At 39.6% G+C, this 19,874-nt stretch overlaps 1 protein-coding gene across 1 annotated transcript in view; it reads right to left on the reverse strand.

Annotated features, from left to right (window-relative positions):
- The window catches only part of ADGRB3 (adhesion G protein-coupled receptor B3), a 738,716-nt gene that overhangs the window by 32,957 nt on the left and 685,885 nt on the right, over positions 1-19,874 (reverse strand). The window contains exons 23-26 of the mRNA XM_006016642.3: positions 14,749-14,834; positions 11,286-11,384; positions 10,777-10,948; positions 1,106-1,201 (exon numbers count right to left, since the gene is read on the reverse strand). Of these exons, the coding sequence (XP_006016704.1) occupies positions 1,106-1,201; positions 10,777-10,948; positions 11,286-11,384; positions 14,749-14,834 (453 nt within the window). The remainder of the gene's footprint in view (positions 1-1,105; positions 1,202-10,776; positions 10,949-11,285; positions 11,385-14,748; positions 14,835-19,874) is intronic.

The following is a 19,874-nucleotide window of genomic DNA, read 5'->3' on the forward strand; positions in this document are numbered from 1 at the left end:
GGGCTTCTGGGGATTCATGGCAGAACCCCCCCACATGGTGTGGATCAGTGGGGTGCAGCAGGGATCAGCCCCCACCCCCACCTGGTACCAGCCAGTGAGTGCAGGGTTTACTTTATTTTTTAAAGAGCCGGGATGCTGGTGTCGGGCAGGGCAGCCATTGATGGGGCTGGGAAAGTGGGCAGGGATGGGGGCTTGTGGCAGAGCCCCCCATGTAGCATGGGGCAGTGGGGGCAGCAGGGATTGTCCCCCCTGCCTGGCAGGAACCGGTGAGTGTGGAGCTTTTTTTTAAAAAAAGAGCTGGGATGCTGGGGCCGGGCGGGGCAGCCATTGACAGTGCTGGGACAGTGGGTGGGAGATAGGGCCTATTTGATTTGGAGACTTGGCTGATTCAGCGGCAGCCAAATCTCTAAATCAGTTTCGGCTGAATCGATTCAGGACAGTGATTCGAATCGCTGGATTGAATCACTGTCCCCCAAATCAGCTGAATCCAAATCTGAAGCAAATACTAGAAGCTTCATACAGCCCTACTATACATCTAGGGTTATTAGGAAATCCAGAACAATGTGCATATGCTTTCAGTGACTCCTGCTAGCCAGTTCTCTGCAATTCTCCTATAGACTCCCACCTCCTCCCCTCCCACCTTTCTCTCAGTCTGACAGTCCGATGTATTCTTTTATTTTTCTTTTGAAGCAGGGGAAGCAGGAAGCCTGTTAAGTTTCCTAGAAAGATTACTACTGAGCAATGGTACACTTGTGGATATAAAAATTCAGGAGGTTGCTCTCTTTTCTTCATTCAACCCTGACAAATCACAATCTACACAGATTTTGCTGTTCCAGTTGTCCACAGAGGCAGAATCTTTGATGCTTTAGCACCTTGGTATGCAGAGAATCAGAACAGGATAGTGTTATTCAACAGACTACTGAACCAACAACCTGAACTTTTCTAAGAGATTTCAGAAAACAGATAACAAGCTGAAGTCAGACTTATACTTACGAACTATATTAATATTTCATGTACACATACTTGATCTATGGCAGTACTGTATGTATGTTTTACTTTAGCTAGGAACATATATTTAGAAGTCAAGGTTAATATACAAACTAACCATAATTTGTGCATGCCCATTAGGAAAAGAACTTGAAGAATCTGCATTGATTGGATCTTGGCAGTTTCTTAATCGACATCTGAATGCATCTTGAACCTGTAAAAACAATATCAAGTTTAGTGTTTAATTTTGTTCCCATTTTTAATAATGTTATAAATGAAATTAAATGAGAAAATATAACCCTTAGCTTTACTCTAGGATACTCAGTATTCTCAGCCAATAAACACAAATGCTTAAGGCTACCATTTCACACTCTTGCTGTATGCTAGTGTTTTTTTTTAAATCTGTCAATATATCAGATCTGGTCCATAGAATTAAATGTTACTAAATGGACTAAGTGTTAGTCAGGGCAAAGTGGTTACTTGGAGCCAGTGTCTCCAGCAGTTATATTTGGTTATAGTCTCTTCCTCATTCTGGTATGGGGTCACAAAGCAGTCTTATAAAATGGACTTTTTCTTCACTACTATGAATGAAATTGTATTGCATACCTGACCAAATTTAAGACTCAGAGGGTACATCTACATATCGCCATATGGTGCTGTGGCTATGGTGCTGTACTTTAGTACTTCCTTTTGGAAGTACTAAAGCAGTATGAGTGGTTACTGTTCCGTGTTCATGGTGCATAGGTAGATTTCACTGCTACATTGCCATAGTGGTGGACTATACCCAGGGAGCGTGCTGCTACATAGCTGGCAATCCCATGTAGTGTAGATGCACCCAAAGGGCAGCTATACTTCAGACATCAGAAGTACAGCATACTATTAATTACCTTTTAAAAATATATTTTTCAGGAAGTTGCTAGTTCCTATTATATTCTTTAGCTTTAGGTAGAGGGAATTGCCCTTAAATTTGTAGCACCAGTGACACCTTTCAAATGGGAAGAAATATTAACTATGAGCAGCTTGTTTGGTACTCAGTAAAGGTATACATTTTTACTATGTGCCTCTCTTCTAGAACTAACACACAAATGTTCATGCATCCTAATAAATACCACTTTTAGGGGGAAATATAAAGATTCATTCAAAAAACTTGAGCCTATATCAGGAATTACTACTTCATGTGAAAATATAGCATACACATTTTGTTAAGAATCCTTTGCCTAAGTATATTATTACCAAAGAGTAATTTCTAAAAAAAATGCATGTAAACAATGAGAAAAAGGGTAATGCAATATCTATTCTTCTGCCATCCACTGTAATCACATTTTGTTGCAGTCTCTCAAATTCAAAATGGAGAAAGACAAAACAAGCTTTTGGAATGGGAAAGAACATGTTATTGTGGCTTGGGATCATAGCTGAGAATATCTCTGATAAAAACACTGTAATTTGTTTTACTTTGTTTCACGTCTTTTGTGTTCATTTACCACAAACTTTCTCGCCAACCACTTTACAGTGAAGAATATCTAAAGCTATGTGAGGTCTAATTACAACATGAGATTTGGTTTCCCATTGGAAGTCCTGGTGGAGCAGTTATCCAGGAACACATGACCTATGTTTAATCAAACCTAATCAATATAATTTCTATGATGAATATCATATGCTCTCAGTAAACTGCTTGTGAAAACTGAAAAGACCATCCCTTATCTGTAGAAATTATTTGGTGAAATCAGAGAAGATCATACTCTACTCATGGACATTTTTGAAAAGCTAAATTCATCAACTGAAGCTGAACATAAGGTCTTGTTTTCTAAATTCCATTATTTTCTGGTAAAAGGTCTTTGAGAGCTTTGACAGCTTTCACAGCAGGAGAAAAAAACAGATGGGAAACTTTTCCTTATTTTTGTAATTAGAAAGCACTGTTTTAAATTGCTCAACCTTAAATGAGTAAAAGTGCCTTGTAATCTTTATGTTTAAGTGAATTCTGCAGATGGAGTAGGACTAATACAGGTTAGAGAGAAGAAACAGCACATCCTAAAGGTTTGGGTTGATTTTAAAACACTGAGATTCCCCATATGTGATAGACTAGTTTAAAGTGGGCTTGACCTGGATTACAAATCAGATTTTGTCTTTAGGCATTCCCTAACAAAATAGGGAATGTTATGAACCTCTCCTCAAATATCAAGCTATTTGAATTCAAACTTTTTATAACTTCAAAAACATGTTAGGTCTCAACCTCTGAGCATATCCTCTCTCTTTAGTTAGACATACTCAAAGAGGTTTCCCTAACCCAGGGACGGGCAATTATTTTGGGTGGAGGGCCACTTAACAAGTTTTGGTGAGTTCTCGAGGACTGCATGGCCACCCCTTGACAACTGGTCCACCCCCTGGTCACCATATTAAGACCCCAAATTCCACCCCCTAACCCCTGACCTTTGCCACTGGAAGTTCCTCTCTTTGCCCCGCAATATGCCTTTTGGGAGGGGGGTTACCATTTTAGAACCAGAAAAAAAAATCATACACTAGAAGTCAAACACCTACTATAACATTTGAATTTTATTACACAAATATTTGTCATGATTTTTGTTTGTGTATTATATATAGAAGGGATTGCATAATAAATAAAAAATAAAGTCCCACCCTTTTATATTGTGTGTGTATGGTGGGGTGTGGTAGGGCGTGGAGGGTGTGTGTTTGTGTGCGTGTGTATGTGGTTGGGTATGTGTGTATGTGGTAGTGTGTGTGTGTATGCTGGGGTGTTGAGGTGTGTGGGGAGATTTGTGAGGGGGTGTGGGGGAACAGGGTATGTTGGGGTGGTTGTGGGGACAGGGTACGGGTGTGTGAGGTTTGTGGGATGTGAGGGAGGGTGGGAGTGTGGGGACCACACACTCCCCCATGTGGTATGCTGCTCCCACTGCCTACAGCAGCAGCTGGGTAAGGGCAGGCTCAGGACACTTGGGCCTGGAGAGGGTGCTGACACTTGGCAGGGCACGGCTCCAGCCAGCATTGTGTGGATGCCTCACACTGCACTCTGCAGGGAAGCAGGGGGCAGGGAAGTCCACTCCCAGCAGAATCTGGGGACCCTGGCCAGCAGGGGGCAGGGAAGTCAGCAACTCCAGTGTGGGGCTTACCCTGGTGTTAATGTGGGAGCTTCAGGTGCACTGCATGGAGTTGCTTGGCAGGTTACATGCCTCACCCCCCTGTACAGTGCTGGCCAGAGCTGTGCCCCGCCGGGTGCCAGCACCTGGGCCGGGCAGAGTGACCTAAGCCTCCCTTGCCTGCTGCTGCTGCCAGCAGCAGGGGCTGCGGGAGAGTGTACGGGGGGTCCCTACACCCCCCACCCTCCCTCACATCCACACCTTGCCCAGCCGAGCTCCACACTCCCACCATCTCCCCGGTTGTGGGCTCCATGCTGCACCCTGTGCTTCAGCCCAGCTGCAACTCCACCCCCACTGCCCCAGCACCAGCCCTGCCACTTCCTTAGCTGCAGCCCCCAGCGAGCTGGACATACAGGAAGCCAATCAGGTTCCCATGGGGCGGCTGGAAGCTGCTGCTGGCTGGGCCGGGCCCTTCTGCCCACAAGAGTGGGGCACAATTCATTGGGAGACACTGTGGGCCAGATGAAAGTGCCTGGTGGGCCACATCCAGGCCACGGGCCATATTTTGCCCACCCCTGCTCTAACCTGATAGTTCTCTAGATGTCAAGAATTGTCTTTACTCTTTATTTGCATTATTAGCAATTAACTGATGTTATGACTTTATTAGATGCATTCTAGAATGTGTCTTAAATACAAATAACATGTGATTTGGATGTTATCACTGAATGTCTGAGGTAGAAGACATAAGGTGCAACTTTTAAACACGTACAGTGAAAATAAGTTAATTATGATTTTTGTTTTGTTTTTGTTTTTGTTACCCTATCTATCCACTCTTTAATCACTTTCAGGACATCTCTTCAAGGCAGCACATAAGAGTTCCTCTGTAGCTGTTGAAAATTCCCACTGCTAGAATGATTCTGGGAGAAGGAGAAATACACCCATTCAGTCTGCACTTTCTCCTTTCCCTTGTTCCTCATGCCTTGCTCACCCTGGGGTGATCCTGGTTTTGGAAAAGTATGGGGAGATGCAGCTACTCCAATTCTCCTGTTTTACAGAGTACTAAAGCAGTGGTGCAAACCCCCCACTGGGAACTCTCCTGAAACTAGGGGCTCTAGTATGGGAGTGATCAGGGAGCAGCTGGGTGACTGGAGTGGCAATGAGAAGCTGGCAGATGCTCAGAACTTGGTGACAGCCTTCCTGAGTCTGATTCCTGGCCCCCAGGCTTGCAATCCCACTTCTGCCACTGAGCTGAGTGGCAGGGGCAGCAATAGGAACCAGAGGGAGCTGGCAAAGCCCCCCACCTCTTCCCCAAAGCAGAGACTGCTCAGTTTGGAGAAGAAAGAGCGAGCAGTAGGGGCAAAGCCCCCAGCCCATTCTGTTCCCCTTCCTTTCCGGACCAGACTGGGAAGGGAAGGGAGTGGACAAGTGCTGATTTCTGCAAGAGGAACTCTCTCACAAGTGAGAACTTTCAGGTTATCTGGAAGATGTTCTTCAGAAAGGGACATTTTCCCCCTGACAGAAATTCAGTGATTGCCTGTACATTTCTACTAGGAGAATGATGATTCTCCTGGTAATAATGGCACACTTGTACAGTATTGGGGACAAAAATGTTGTGTACTTTAGTTTGCTGATTAAGAATACTACCAGTTTCCTTATTTGGATTAGGGTTGACTGGCTGGTTTGGTATATTTGAGGTACTTGGTGAAAAGATGAAGTGATTGAACTTTTGTTCCCCTCTTCTGCAACCCAGGCAGAACCCTCACACAAGGCAGTGCAGAACAACAAAAAATGGGCCTCTTAAATACTTGCTTGTTTTCCAAAGTTGCCTTGTAGCTTATTTTGAAGCATAATCGTGTTTTTCCCCCTCCAACATCAAGCTGTAAGATGTTCTAAGCGTCAGGCAGAGCAAGAGAGACAGATGTGATGAACGTGCTGGTACCAAGGAAGTGGTTTCCCTAGCAACAGTAACCAATTTTAAAGCTTCTGTTACTTACCCTTTCTCCCTACTCATGTACTCTTGCAATTTAGAAATGTGGGTTGTAGACTTAGACACCAAACATGTATTTAATCCAAATGTATTCAATGAGTAGGAGCAGAGCAAAAGGAGAAAATACATGTGGGTTCCTCCCATCACCACAGTCTTTGGAGTTGTTTAGCATGACTCAAGCTAGCTTCAGAGGAGTCTGTGTTCAAGCAAGTCATGCAAACTGTACCAGCATTGTGGTAAGGAAGATTATTAACTGTAGGCTTTCTTATCCTTTTCTCCTTTATGACAGATGAACATATACCACACTCCCATTGTGTCTCATTAGTTACATTAATAGCAAGAATAAAATAACGAATAGTGGTATCTTCAAGTTGAAATACAAGGTAAAATAATATTACTTAACTCTTATTTAGCATTTTTTCAGCAATAGAAATAATTTACAAAGGAGGATAAAATATAATTTCTTTTCACTTTCAAGATGGAGAAACTGAGAGACAGAGCAGTGAAGTGGTTTTCCAAGAATCATATAACAGAGAGAGGGTATTCCAATTCCAGTTTATTGAACCATGAAACCCTAGCACTTTATTCACTGGCTCCACTGCCTCTTTAACAGGCTATTTTCATTACTGAGATGTTGAATATATATATATGATAGAGTAGATATCTGTTTTGTAACATAACCATGAATGGGCATAGTAAAGCAAGCTGACCTTTACTTTTCTTTTTTAAATTTCATTGTGATATTTTTTTCAGGTTATTTAGCAGTCAGAAGTATCATTTGACTTTGTTGCTACAATGTAAATATTAGATGAATCCTATGTAACATACAGTGAGATGGCTTCATTATCTGCATGTCTCTCATCATCAAAATGACAAAATGTTGGCAAGTTTTTAATGGCACATATGGAGAGGGAGAAGTGTCTTCTTTAGACCCTGTAAAACGACAGACTAGATTTCCAGGCATATTGGGCTAAAAACAAAAATACAGCTTGATTCACATTTGAGCATTTTGTGTTACAGCAAATCTCAGAGTTTACAGATGGACAAACCCATTGCCCCAATTTAAGTACCTGTGAATTATTCGAATTAACATTTTGCCTCAGAACAATCATGGCTAATTCGACTTAATTGCCATTTAAACCTAGCATGTAAATGGCTGTGTCACATCTGTTTTGATGTGAGTTGTATCCTGGCCTAATCAGGGCTGCATTAAACCATTTGTCTGTTTTTACTCTTAACTGATAGTGAGCACTAAACTGGGGACATCCAGAACTATAAACTGAGACTATAGTTTGACTAAAGCTTGACCTAGCTGAAGCATTTTAATTCAAATTTTTAACTCAGGTTTTGGAGCTTTTGTTTTGATGCAGAATGAACTAAAAACTTGTTGGAATAGCCTATAGTTAGAAATTCTGAGTTCTGACTATTACAATATACAATTTATTGTATGTACCTTCCCTTCTCCCCCTCTACAGATAATTTTTCATGTTTCCCAACAGATGTGTCATACATTATGGGAAACATTGGGTAGATTTTCAGAATATAAATGTTCCCTTTCCCATTCTATTTGCTTTTAAAGGTAGTGAAATTGTTAATAATATTGATATCTAAGTAGCATCCCTTAATTACAGACAAGGTCTGGGATTTGCTGCAAGACAAAATGCTCAAATGTGAATCAAGCTGTTTTGTTTGTTTTCAGTCCAAGATACCAGCTCTCACATAGACATGTTCAGGGTGCAATACTGTCCTTAAATTGTATAGAGTACTGTACACCTAGAAATCTAGTCTTCCCCTAAGTTTAACACCTAAAAAAGTGAATGAGGTAATTTCTACCACAGAGCTATGATTTCATAGTTTCTGCAAACTCAAGGAAATGTCTCTGTCTTGGTTATATTAATTCATGGTTTGAAGGTTTTAATTGATACTGTAATAGCCAGGGTGTTTATATTTTTTTTAAAGTTTAGTCTCAAAAGAACAGTACCCCTGTCTAATCTTTGTTCCCTACTGGGGGGGTACAAGTTTGAGAGCCAAAGAACACCTAATCTATTTGAAAATGTCAGGGATGTTCAAATGGCTGGAGGAATGAGACATTGCAGCCTTGTACCACTTCACTGTAAGAATACATGTACATTCTATATGTAGGGATACATGTAAATTTAGAAATGTATGTCATATTGGGAAGGAAAGTATACTGTACAATGGGTGTGTGAATGTGCATGCATGAAGATAGCTCTGTGCCTGAAACGTACAAAATAGAACTGGTATCTATATTTTTAGGCCAGATACAGATGTTGAAAAAGCCTGAAGCAAAAGTGATCTAAGTTTTGTGCTTTACTCTAAATACCCTGGGTTAGTTTGGGAGCAAACAGAACCCATGTTCGCCCTTTGGTTAGGGGGTGGGCACAGGCTGCCTGCACTGGCCAAGGCCAGCAGGTTGGGGGTGCTCACACCTCCCAGCGGGCTCCCTGTTACTGAGCACAGCCCAGCAGCCAGGCCACCCTTGATTGGCTGCCGGATCCATGCAGCAGAAGCCTCCATTCTCCCCTGCCCCTTGCCCCTCTGCTTGCTTGTGGATCACAGTTAGCAGGAGCAGGATTCGGGGCTAGGATAGAGATTCTGTGATTGCTTGGATCTGGAAGATTCTGAGCTGGGTTCTTGCAAGAGAAGCCTCCATCTCCACCCCCTCACCCGCCTACCCTGACTGTCATGCGCATGAGCAAGTCCAGCAGCCTCCCTGCAAGGGGGGCTTAGCAGCGAGTTGCAAAGCAGCCTGGGATGCCAGAGGACAGCAACCTTACTTAAGTTAGTAGGGGATCCAGGACAAAAAATTGATAGAGCAGCCTAACCTAAATCAATTCAGTTTGATACCATATCGATCCAGGTCTATCTTAGACTGAGTTCTGCCAGTTTTAAACCAGTCTACATGTGCTGGACTTCTGTTCAGGTATGGGTGTAGACCAGTTTCCGATCATTTATACTGGCTTATGTGTAATGTCTGTACCTGCCTTAGCTATCCTGTATGGATAGTCAACTGACAGTTGAAGTTAAACAGGTAAACAATATACACTATAAAGAACAGTAACAAATGAGCAAAATGAGGCTAGATATATAGCTGAAGTAAAATGGAAAGTACTGATCTTTAAAGCACATGTATTCTTATAACTGTTCCTTTAAAACAACTGAAAACTTTAGTCCCCACCTCCATCTTACAAATGTACATTCTCAGATTTTAACTGAGCTCTCTTTGTATTTCCTATTTAATTAGCATATTTGGCAAGTTGACTTACTCTTCCCTAACAAACTACATTACAGTAAGATGTATGAATACTGAAAAATAACTTTTGTAGAAATATATTTTTAAGTTCCACTCCTATGTAGTTGAATAAAAAAGTTTTCAGTCTGTTTTTTATGCATTAAGGCTGTAGGAGATTCATGCAGCAACTCCTTATGTGACTTTGTGAGTTGGAGGAGGTATTTTTGGCCTCTTGTTTACAGATGGGTAAATGGAGCCCACACCTGCACAATGTTACACCAGGAAGAGAGTAAGGAAAGGTAACTCAGGAAACTCTTGCTTTAATCAGTAAACTTGATTCCCTCTTTTAAAATGTTTGCTTCTCTCCAGAGAACTGCTAACAGAACTCAGTAGCTCATAAAGTAATCTCCTACAGCCACCCCCACACACATATGCACACACATGTATGCACAGTGTAGGCTACCCATATAATACTCATACAGATTGGAACAGCATAGAAAAACTGAAACAGGTTGTGTGATTCATACTGTTTTAGATGAATTGGGTGTGCCTGCATCCTTAGGACTGTGAATGATGGATAAAAGAATCACTGTGCAAGATTCCTCACTCAGCACTGCCAATAAACCTTAAGCATGGCCTGAAGTGTTCTGTTATTCCAGTCCTGGAGCTCCCTTGAATAACTGCTGCCAATCACTGGGAACTGTGCCAGACAATGTGGTATAGTTTAGTGATGTGGATGAAATATCCTAAAGTAGGTAAATTGAAACCACACCTCTGCCTGTCACTCATGACTTAACAAGATTTGAACCTAAGTATGTAGAGCTGGAAGACAAATCCTTCCACCTACATTCTATCTAACTCCTTTTTTTCCTGCATTTTTTGAAAAGTGCTTTTTTCCCATTTAAGTTGAGGTAGGGTAACCAAAAGCAATTTTACATTTGAATCCATCTTTCATCATGTGACAAAACCCTACGCTATTCCTTTGGGAAAGGAATTGTGTTTTTAGGCTTGTCTATAACCACAATATCAGAGCAGCATAAATGTTAGCAATAGACAAGACCTATTGAGACTAATATAAAGGCCACCCTTAATTAAATGAGTTCATTTTTTCACTGACACTGACTTGGTTCATTTTGCATCTGAGATTAATCAATCTTCCCTGACTACCATCTACCTCTGCTCTTTCTTATTCATTCTGCTCTCTTCAGTCTCAGCCTACTATCTGTCCCTGTTCATTGAATTTCTACACTTGAGGGCTAGTCTCTTACATATATTGTGCTATCTATCTGGAACTATCTGCGTGTAAGAGTTTTAGTCACTTGTCCCTCTTCAAATCTCATTGCAAAAATATTTCCTTTCTCTCCTTTAGACAAATGCATATTTTTGAAGACTGCATTAAATAGTGAGAAATTAATAAAAAGCATAGGCATTAAGAGAATCAAGAAATTACTTCTCACCTCTCTTCGGAGAATGCAGTGGACCATGACAATAACAAAGCCTTGCAAGGAATCAAATACTGCAAAGAGTATCTGAAATAAAATTGATCTTTTGTCTGTCATGGCCAGAACTGCAGACATCCAGGTCAGAGCCAAAAGAGGTAACACAACACAGGAACTCCAAAGGGAAGCCCTATTCAGAGACAGAGAAAAAAACCACAACATTACATATTGCTACATGGGGACATATTAAAAACCCATTACTAAAACAAAACATATTTAAAGACAGCAGTTAATCAGTTAATTTGGAAACCATAGACAAATATATAAGAGTTGGTACTTTATGTTCTAAAGAATTTCCTATTTTCATTTAACAAACTCAGAAGCCAATTAAAAAAAAATAAAGGTCTATTTAAATAGGTTCAGTGTTCTAATACAGTATTAGCAAACACAAGTTTCATCATCATAGTATTTTCTCACATGCACTGTATAAGATTTGTAACAAGAAGATGTAAATGATTAGGACTAACATGGCATTACTGGCGGTGGTGGCTGACAAAGCTGTTGTTGAAACTACTCCACACTTGGCACATTTGAGCGTCAAACCGCTATGAGGCTCACTCATCTGACTGCAAACAAACAGAACACCCACAAAAAGAACAAAATATTGAATTTTCACCAAAAAAACGTTGCTACTGAAATTTAGCTTTTAAATATGATGTCATGCAGAAAAAGTAATTAGACTTATTCAGGATGAATGCTCTAGGTTGTTGCAAAACTCTACTTGTATTATACATTATTGTTAACTGTTAATGCTATGGGGCTGAATTTCATGCAGGTTCTTTCTATTTCTTCCATTTAAGTTAAAAAAGGCCCCAATGCCCAGATATCAAAGTTGCTCAATACATTGAGGTAAACATAAGCACGTGCTAGTGTAGACACACACAGTGAAATCCCTCTATTCAGACCATTTACAAATCTGAGGTTTCAATGCTGACTTACTTGAGAATGAATACAGGGCATACGCATTATCTGAGGATTAATAAAGGAAGAAACTTGCAAAATTCCTTCATGTCATTAGTTTAATGGGCTTAAGGTATTGTTAAAGTAAGTAAATGAACTTGTACTAGTGACATGAATGTGTGAGCTAAAATCTGGAGTCCCCAGGGTAGGACTTTGTCATGCTTTAGTGAGGTCTGAATACAGGGTTTGAAATGTATGGAATCTGATGAAAATAAATATCATTTGGGACTAAAAAAAAGGTGACCTGTTATTGCATTTTAATAAAACACAGTACACAAGCATTAAGCTTCAAGCATTTCATACAGACAATTGTGCTTCAAGCCCTGTCAAAGAGCTAAAGTGCAAAACCTGTATTTACATTTTCTTCTTGTTTTCAACATTTGCAATATTTCTTTGCAACATTTTTAAAGTTGTGATTAAAGAAAATATTTTACTGCTAGCCTATTTCTCTCCTGCCACCAGAACTGGATTTTGAAAATATAGGGAAAAGGGTTTTTACCTACACACAGCTGGAAACAGGGATTCTGTGTATAATGAAGAAAACCAACAATGGAAAAATACCCAGTATTTCATCTCACTTGGAGCTTTTTCTCTTAATTATATATATGTAATTCAAGGCAATAAAGGGATTGAGATAAATTGGCAAAATGGAGCCATGTGATCTTTCTGAGCTGAAGGCATAGCCTCTAGTCAGTTCAGCCAGAAAGAACTAAGTTTTTGTCTTAGTTTAGTCACATGACGTTAGAAACTCTGTTAGAAAATGTATCAATGGATTTATAGACAGCGCCGTCCTTTGTATACTACCAATGAGTGTTTGTATTACAAAAGAATGGATCATGTTTTCCTAAACTTAGAAAAAAACCGCCTCAGGAAACACATTTCCACATAAAGAGATGTTTTGGTAACAGATGCTCATCTGGTATAAATCACCATAACTGCAAAGACTCCCCTTCTCATTACATATGCCAGTTTATACCAGCTCAGGATCTGGCCTGTTCCTTTTACCTTCAGAGTTCATATACACTTCAGCAAGATGAGAATCAGTGGTTCTGTTAATGTGTCAACCCTATTTAAATGGCTTCAACTGCTGAAATCTTCAGTGAGCTTCAGGGGTGGGTGTGACCTTTGCTGGGATGAATGCAATTGTCTTTCTGAGTGCAGATAGCAGGAAATATTTGAGTAGTGAGTAAGGTCAAATGATACACACATTTTAGTGCTCCAAACAATGGCTTAAGAAACTGGGTTTGCCTAATTGTAGCAAACTATGCTGCTGTCAAGCCACCATCTCAGCCTATCATAGAAGTCAGACTGCTTTTTTCTTTGTTAGGACATTTAGTCTTGTCTTTTGTCAGGATTGTTTCTGACAGCATATTTTCTAGTGCTTTTTCCAATCTAGCTTTCAATAGACTGTTTTTTCTGTTGAGCTGCAAACTTTCAGAAAGTAAGCTGTTTGGTTCATCAGAAATGTATCCATCAAGCAAATAGATTTATAAGACATGCAGTGGAGTCAATAAAAAAAATATTTGGTTGTTAAACATGACCTCCCCTACACCTTGATGTATTACACAAACCCCAACCCCCAGATTTGTAAGGCCAAATCCATCTAGCTATCAGAATTAGAGGTGTTAAAGCAGATGTGAATTTGATCTCTTGATTGTCAAGTTCTCACCATTACTGAAACGTTTTGGCTGGTTTTATAAGATTGAATATTTAATCAGAACACAAAGAATATATTGTAAAAGCTAGAAAGGTAGATAGAACTCTGTGGACAAGGGTAGAATTATGAAAGTAATACTTTCCAACAAGAAAAAAGAAAGAATGAATGGTCCCTCTTCCCTCACCTACCACCAAAGAGAAAGGAAGGAGTCATAGAAGGTTTTAAAGCTTAAATAAACACCAAATGGCAATGTAATCCCAACAAAGTATCACATATGTATTGTTGTCTAATCAGTTCTCTGACCCAGTAAGAATGATACTATTACAGCAAATTATTCAAGTTCAGTGTTTAGAAAAAGTAGTGATATATTCATATAAGAAAAAGGCAAATTATTGATAGCATTGATAAATTCACCTACAAATTATCCAGAAGACAGACCACTGGAGTATGTGAAGAAATAAAAAACCCCAAACAAACCCTTATAGGATATCATTAGAGGAAACACTGAGATACATTTTTGCATACATTCAGAAAACAAGGCAATATTTGGAAAGGTTTTTGTTTAAGGTGGACCTCTGATCTGAAGCAGAACTTGAAACAAGAGCATCACACACTTAAGTCAAGGGCAATATTATTGTTACCTTTTAAAAGGATCCATACAGCAGTCCTTCCCTATTTTATTCTTGAAAATCCTGAATATGTATGTAGAAGTATGGAATATGTATGTATAAATGAAAGCAAATCATGAATATAGAAATGTAGAGAACTTTCTATTCATGTTTTTGTATTTATATTATTTTCATTTACATTCAAATTCTATTGTAACAATGTTAGACACACACACACATTCATATACATACCCACAGAGAGACAATTCTCAAAATTACAACAATGCCATTGCATTGACCTCAGTGGAACTATGCTTATGTAAAAGGTTGACTATTACATTAATTAAGATGGAAAGAAAAAGATTTTGGTCTCCTTTGTAAGGACTCATTTATAAAACAATTTTCCTGATTCCAAGAAGAAAAAAGTGTGAAATTTCCATTAAATCTCTATTAGATTTGTAGTTAATCCTCATTCTTATTAACTTAATACTGTTGTACTTGTGTTTTATTATTTTCAGTTTGCTCAGTCACACTCCCTCAGGATAATGCAACTGCAACTCTTGAGATGAATGAAATCTGTTAGACACAACCATTACGCTGAGAAAAAATTTCAAAGCACAATCAAATGCATTTTTGGTGAATATCTGTAATTGAAAATATGTGATACATTTGTAATATGCTTAAAATATCCCAATTGCTGCTTACCCCGCTCTGTGTTTGAGCTTTTTATCTAGGATCCCATCTCTGGAAACAAGTTTATTAAATACCAAAATGCCAATCACCATGTTGACCTGTCAAACAGAAACAAACAGTTGACCTTTCAGTGACAGCGAGGGAAAATATTCTAACCCATTATTCCAGAAAATGGCCTCTCTTATATTGGCCAAGGTAATGGAATTGGAACATGGTTGGATGCTACACTTCTGAAGAATTTAGTCAGAGATTATGTATCACATTAATCGCAGGATACACTAAGGACAAAATTCTACTTTGCCAAGTGGACTACAAAAGTGCAGCTTGAGACTAACTCAGAGTTACCCAACCAAAATGTAGGAGTGATTATATTTCCTCCCCTCTATGTGTATAAATGTTGCCATTACAAGAATGGGGATATACCTGCTCATCTCTGGAGGGTGATTCTATTCCAGGGGCGGGCAATTATTTTGGGCAGAGGGCCGCTTACTGAGTTTTGCCAAGCCATCAAGGGCCACCTGACAGGCAGCCCAGGGCAGATAAATAGTAATTTTCTACATTTTTAGGGGCCCTGCAGGCCGTATAGAATGGCCTGGTGGGTCACGTCAAGCCCTCAGGCCTCATTTTGCCCACCCCTGTTCTATTCCTATACGCCGCACTTAGTTTTATCCACTAAGTAAAACAGAATTCTGTCCTAAAAGTGACAGGGCTACCCATGGCTTCCCATGCATATCCTCATATAGAGGACACAAACATATAAACCAACAACTGTATTAATTAAAGCCTAAATTATGTCTGGTATCCAGCCATAAATATGCATGCCTGCTAGCAAGAAGGTAGTGTGATGTGACTGTAAATATTGCTTAAATTTTAATTTTAAGAGTGTGATACAGGTGAAGTGTAGAATATTTGAAATATTTGAATTCTATGTGCAGCACAGTGGACCAGGATGACTTTAATCCTGTTTTTTCAAGAGATGTCATGCTCATGTTAGTCCATGTAATGTCTTTCTTTTGCTAAAACAGATTGTTTTTCCCCATTTCTCCCCTAATCCCAGAATTGATCACTGCTTTTCTCATTCACCAGAATGCCATTATGTAGGAAGGTTTCAGGGATGGAGCTGGGCAGTTGCATCCCCATTTGATTCCTGGGCCACCCAAAGTTTAAAACCCACTGCCTGGCAGTGGCATCAACATTTCTAGTCAGCCAGTGCTGAGGGAATTAACTGACTTCATGGCTCTATAATCTACCTGATTCCTTCTAAACTCTTCATGCCACAGGTGTTAATGACTCTCTCTCCTTTTTAATGGTATTTGATGGTTCCATTAAACAAGCTTTCATTTCTTCTGCAATTGTGCTGTCTGTTAGCTTTTCCTGGTAATGTAGCTCCTAGTTTACAGCCCTACAGACTACCTAGAAGTATTAACTCTAGTATGGAAATGTTAACTCAAGTGAACATTAACTCGGGTGTGGAAATAACTTCCAATATGCATTGTCAAGATGCATATAATTCTGAAAAAGATGTATATCATTCTGAAAAAGATGTATATTTAATTATAATGAATAAAAGCTCATGAAAGAACATCTTTGGATTATTTTTGTTTATTTTATTGTGATTTTACACATATTATATGCTATAGAAAAAATAATGCACATTCCAATAAAGTTTTTTTTTTGCTTTGATCTTAAACTGAATCATATAGCCCTAGCACTAGCCCTAACCTATTATTAAAGCTTCTAATTTCTTTTTAACTGAAAAAGAATGTGTTGTGTTATATGTGATGATGCACCACACCATCTGTACTCCTATTTCAATACACTAGGTCCACTCATGGAACATTTGCTTTCATTTTTCTTTTTTATGAGCCAGATGCTTAGATGGTATAACATTGTGTCACTCTACTGAAGTGTATGGAGCTATGATCATTTATGCCGACTGAGGTGGTTAGCTGTGTTAGTCTGAAGTCAGGCAGAAGGTAGGGCAGAATGGCAATTTAGAGACTAATGAGCACTTTACAGATGCATGACCTTCTGTAGACAACAACCTACTTCAGATATTTAGCGTCTGATGAAATAATTTGTTGTTGAAAGAAGCACAATGCCTCTCTGAATCAATTAGACTTTTGGGCCAAATTGGAGTGCGCATGTTTCCTGCGGACATGTTTCCATGGGAAATATGGGCCACTGCTATTTGTCCCTGGACACACCTCTGCACATGTGCTCTGGTGCATGGCAAAGTAACCCCAGTGGGGTAGCAGAAGTTGGGGCCGCTACCTGTGCTGGCCCCAGCAGCCTTACCTGGGATCCTGGGGGTTACCCAGGGCAGCAGTGGTGCTGAGCTGGTGGGTAGGAGCCAAAATGTGTTACTGGATTCTGGCTAGCCAAGCCCTGGGGTCTGACAACCCCAGCTGCTGCTGTGTGCGCTGTGCTGCTTTTTTTTCTGACAACGCAAGCTGCTGCTGTGTGCGCTGTGCTGCTTTTTTCAGTGGTGGTTTTTTTTTAACACCAGGATCTCCCAGTGTCAAAAAACCCACCACATTGCAAATTAGCACTGTGGCAAATGGGTGCATATATGCAGTTTGCAAGACCTCAGCTGAGTTTCTGGTGCTGCAAATGGCATGTGCACAGTTGTTGAGACATACCCTTGGGTGTTGCCCTGTGGATCTGAACCAAAAATCATGTAGTTCTGAAGGGTGAATATCCCCCTTTATTCATATTATATGCCTGATTACTTCCTTTTTTTGTGTAACTGTACTGCTTATGGCTTCCAGTCATGAAGCCTGGTCCATTGTCTGTGGCACTGTATTAAAATATACCATATTTTTAATGTAGCCTTTAAATGAATCTGGCAAATATCTTTGGTTAGGACTTTTGAGGACCTTGCCTATAAATGGTTTATATACCTTACCAATATTCCAACACTTTCTGCCTTTTTTATTTGTATTTTATTAATACTTTTACTTTTTTTTAAACTGAGCTATTTTTTCTTTCTTTTTTTCCTTTATATGCTCAGACCTGAAAACAGATCTGAAAACACACCTAGATGAAACAGCTACCCCCCACAGTTACTAAATAGTGGTAGAACAAATCATGTCTCTGAACTTCAGGCATCTTTGAATAAATATTGCCAATTATACAGAGAACATACAATTCCATGTGGAAATTATGACTACCTTTTTAAAATCTCCTTCAATTCCCCATTGTGGATTATGAGTTGTACAAAAGGATCCTGGTTTGACTTCTAGAAAGTGAGATGATATGCAAACAACAGCATCAGGATAATCTTCACAGCTACAGGCCTATATCTTTCATAAACTGTAGGCCTGATTCACCTCCCATGAGTGCTAATATAGGTTAAGTATAACTCCACTGAAGTTGATGAACTTATACTTGTGTAAAAATTAAAATGAAAAAAAGAAGAATCAGGCCCGACACTCTAAATTCCCTCCTGGGGAAAGGTCCTAGATTATGAATTGTATAACAACCAGATAAGATGCATAAGCAGGTAATTATTAGCTGATAGTGATAAATAGGGACTTACTTAAAAAGCTGTTTTGTGATTTCTGTGATCACTGCGAAAAATGGAGTTTCCCTCAATTTTATGCAGAATCACCCTCCAGAAATCAAAAGTTTACTGGGATACAAATAAAGTGAAGCAATCACTGAAGCTATAGCACACCTGGTTTGAGAGAGAGTTACTGAGAGGCTGAACGAGTGATGCACTTAGCGAAGGCGCCAGTCAGGAAAGTGAAAGGGTTTCAGCACCAACTTTTAAGAAGCCAGATGCAATACTGCAGCAATGCTACACTCTGAAGATGAGTGATTGGTCTCTTGGCCAATCAGTGGTAAGGGACGGGGCTGCTGGGAACCCTCAGCCAATCAGCGGAGTGGGGGGAGGGGTTTCACTGCGAAAAGACCATGAAATGAATTCTGTGCACCTTGAGTAGCCTGAGAAAATCCCTTTGCTCAATGCAATTTAGGTAGGTCCCTAGCAATAAGACAGTACAGATCTTTGTGATATAGACGATGGAATACTATTGTCAATGGCAGCAATTTTATCTGGTCATTTTTCTGAATATTTTAGCTTCAGAGAAGCCTGTTTTCTTCATGAGTCAGATTAACCAGTGTCTTGGTTAGTGTGTATGCATGTGAAAAAAAAGAAGCTTTATTGAACCAGGAGTGCCAGCAAGGATTATTACATATGTCTTCTTTTATGCATGAAATGAGACATACTACAAGAACAGCTCAGGAGGATGAGTTTATTTGTGAGATTGGAATTTAGCATGATAGGTTGAAAACATGAACAATTCCTGGGGACTGTCAGGCAGTCTGGTCTAACTCTATACTTCATCTCCTGGAACTTGTGGATTACATTTGGCCCTGTGCAAGGGTACTGTTATGTTAAACTAAAAGGGAAAACTGTCAATGAGGAAACCTAGAAAAGATTAATTATATTGATACAAGACCTAAAATAGCATTAATGCATTTTGCTTTATTGAGAAGATAGTTTGAGAAATAATGAGGTTTTAAAATTTATTTATTTATTTATATTTATTATATACAAGCCAAGCATGCACAGAGACGCATCTTGGGGTTTGGAATAGTTTTGTAGCCAATAAATGAAGGTTTTTTTTAGCTAGAGTCAATGAGCTGCAAGGGATTAGCAAAACTAGGAGGCCAATTTATATTCAGAATATATGGAAAACCTAGTCATCATTGTATGTGAGAGCCAGGGGAAAGGATGGAGGAGGAGCAAGGTTATATGGGAATGTGTGACATGAGGGCTTTATAAGTCAAGTTTGCTTTGCCCACTCTGAAGGCTAATAAAAGAGGATGGAGAGGAATCACAGTCAGTACTTTCCTAGTGGTAAGAAGAATTACCCTATTAATATCTGCCTTTTCTTGGTAAAATATATATGCTAACTGATATGGTCCCTGGTTAATTTTACATGTATACAGCCAGATCTAAGAAAGGCTCAGATTAATATACAGGATCTGAAGATCAACTTTCTAAATGTTTCAAAAGTGTATGCATTAGTCTCAGTGTATGGACCTAGGTAAGTGTGCATGCAAATCCCCAGTTTACCTTCATGATTTAGATCAGGGCTGCCAAACTCATCCAGCTCTGTGGGCTGGAT

Source organism: Alligator sinensis, unplaced genomic scaffold (genome assembly GCF_000455745.1).
Source record: "Alligator sinensis unplaced genomic scaffold, ASM45574v1 scaffold499_1, whole genome shotgun sequence".
NCBI lineage: Eukaryota > Metazoa > Chordata > Crocodylia > Alligatoridae > Alligator > Alligator sinensis.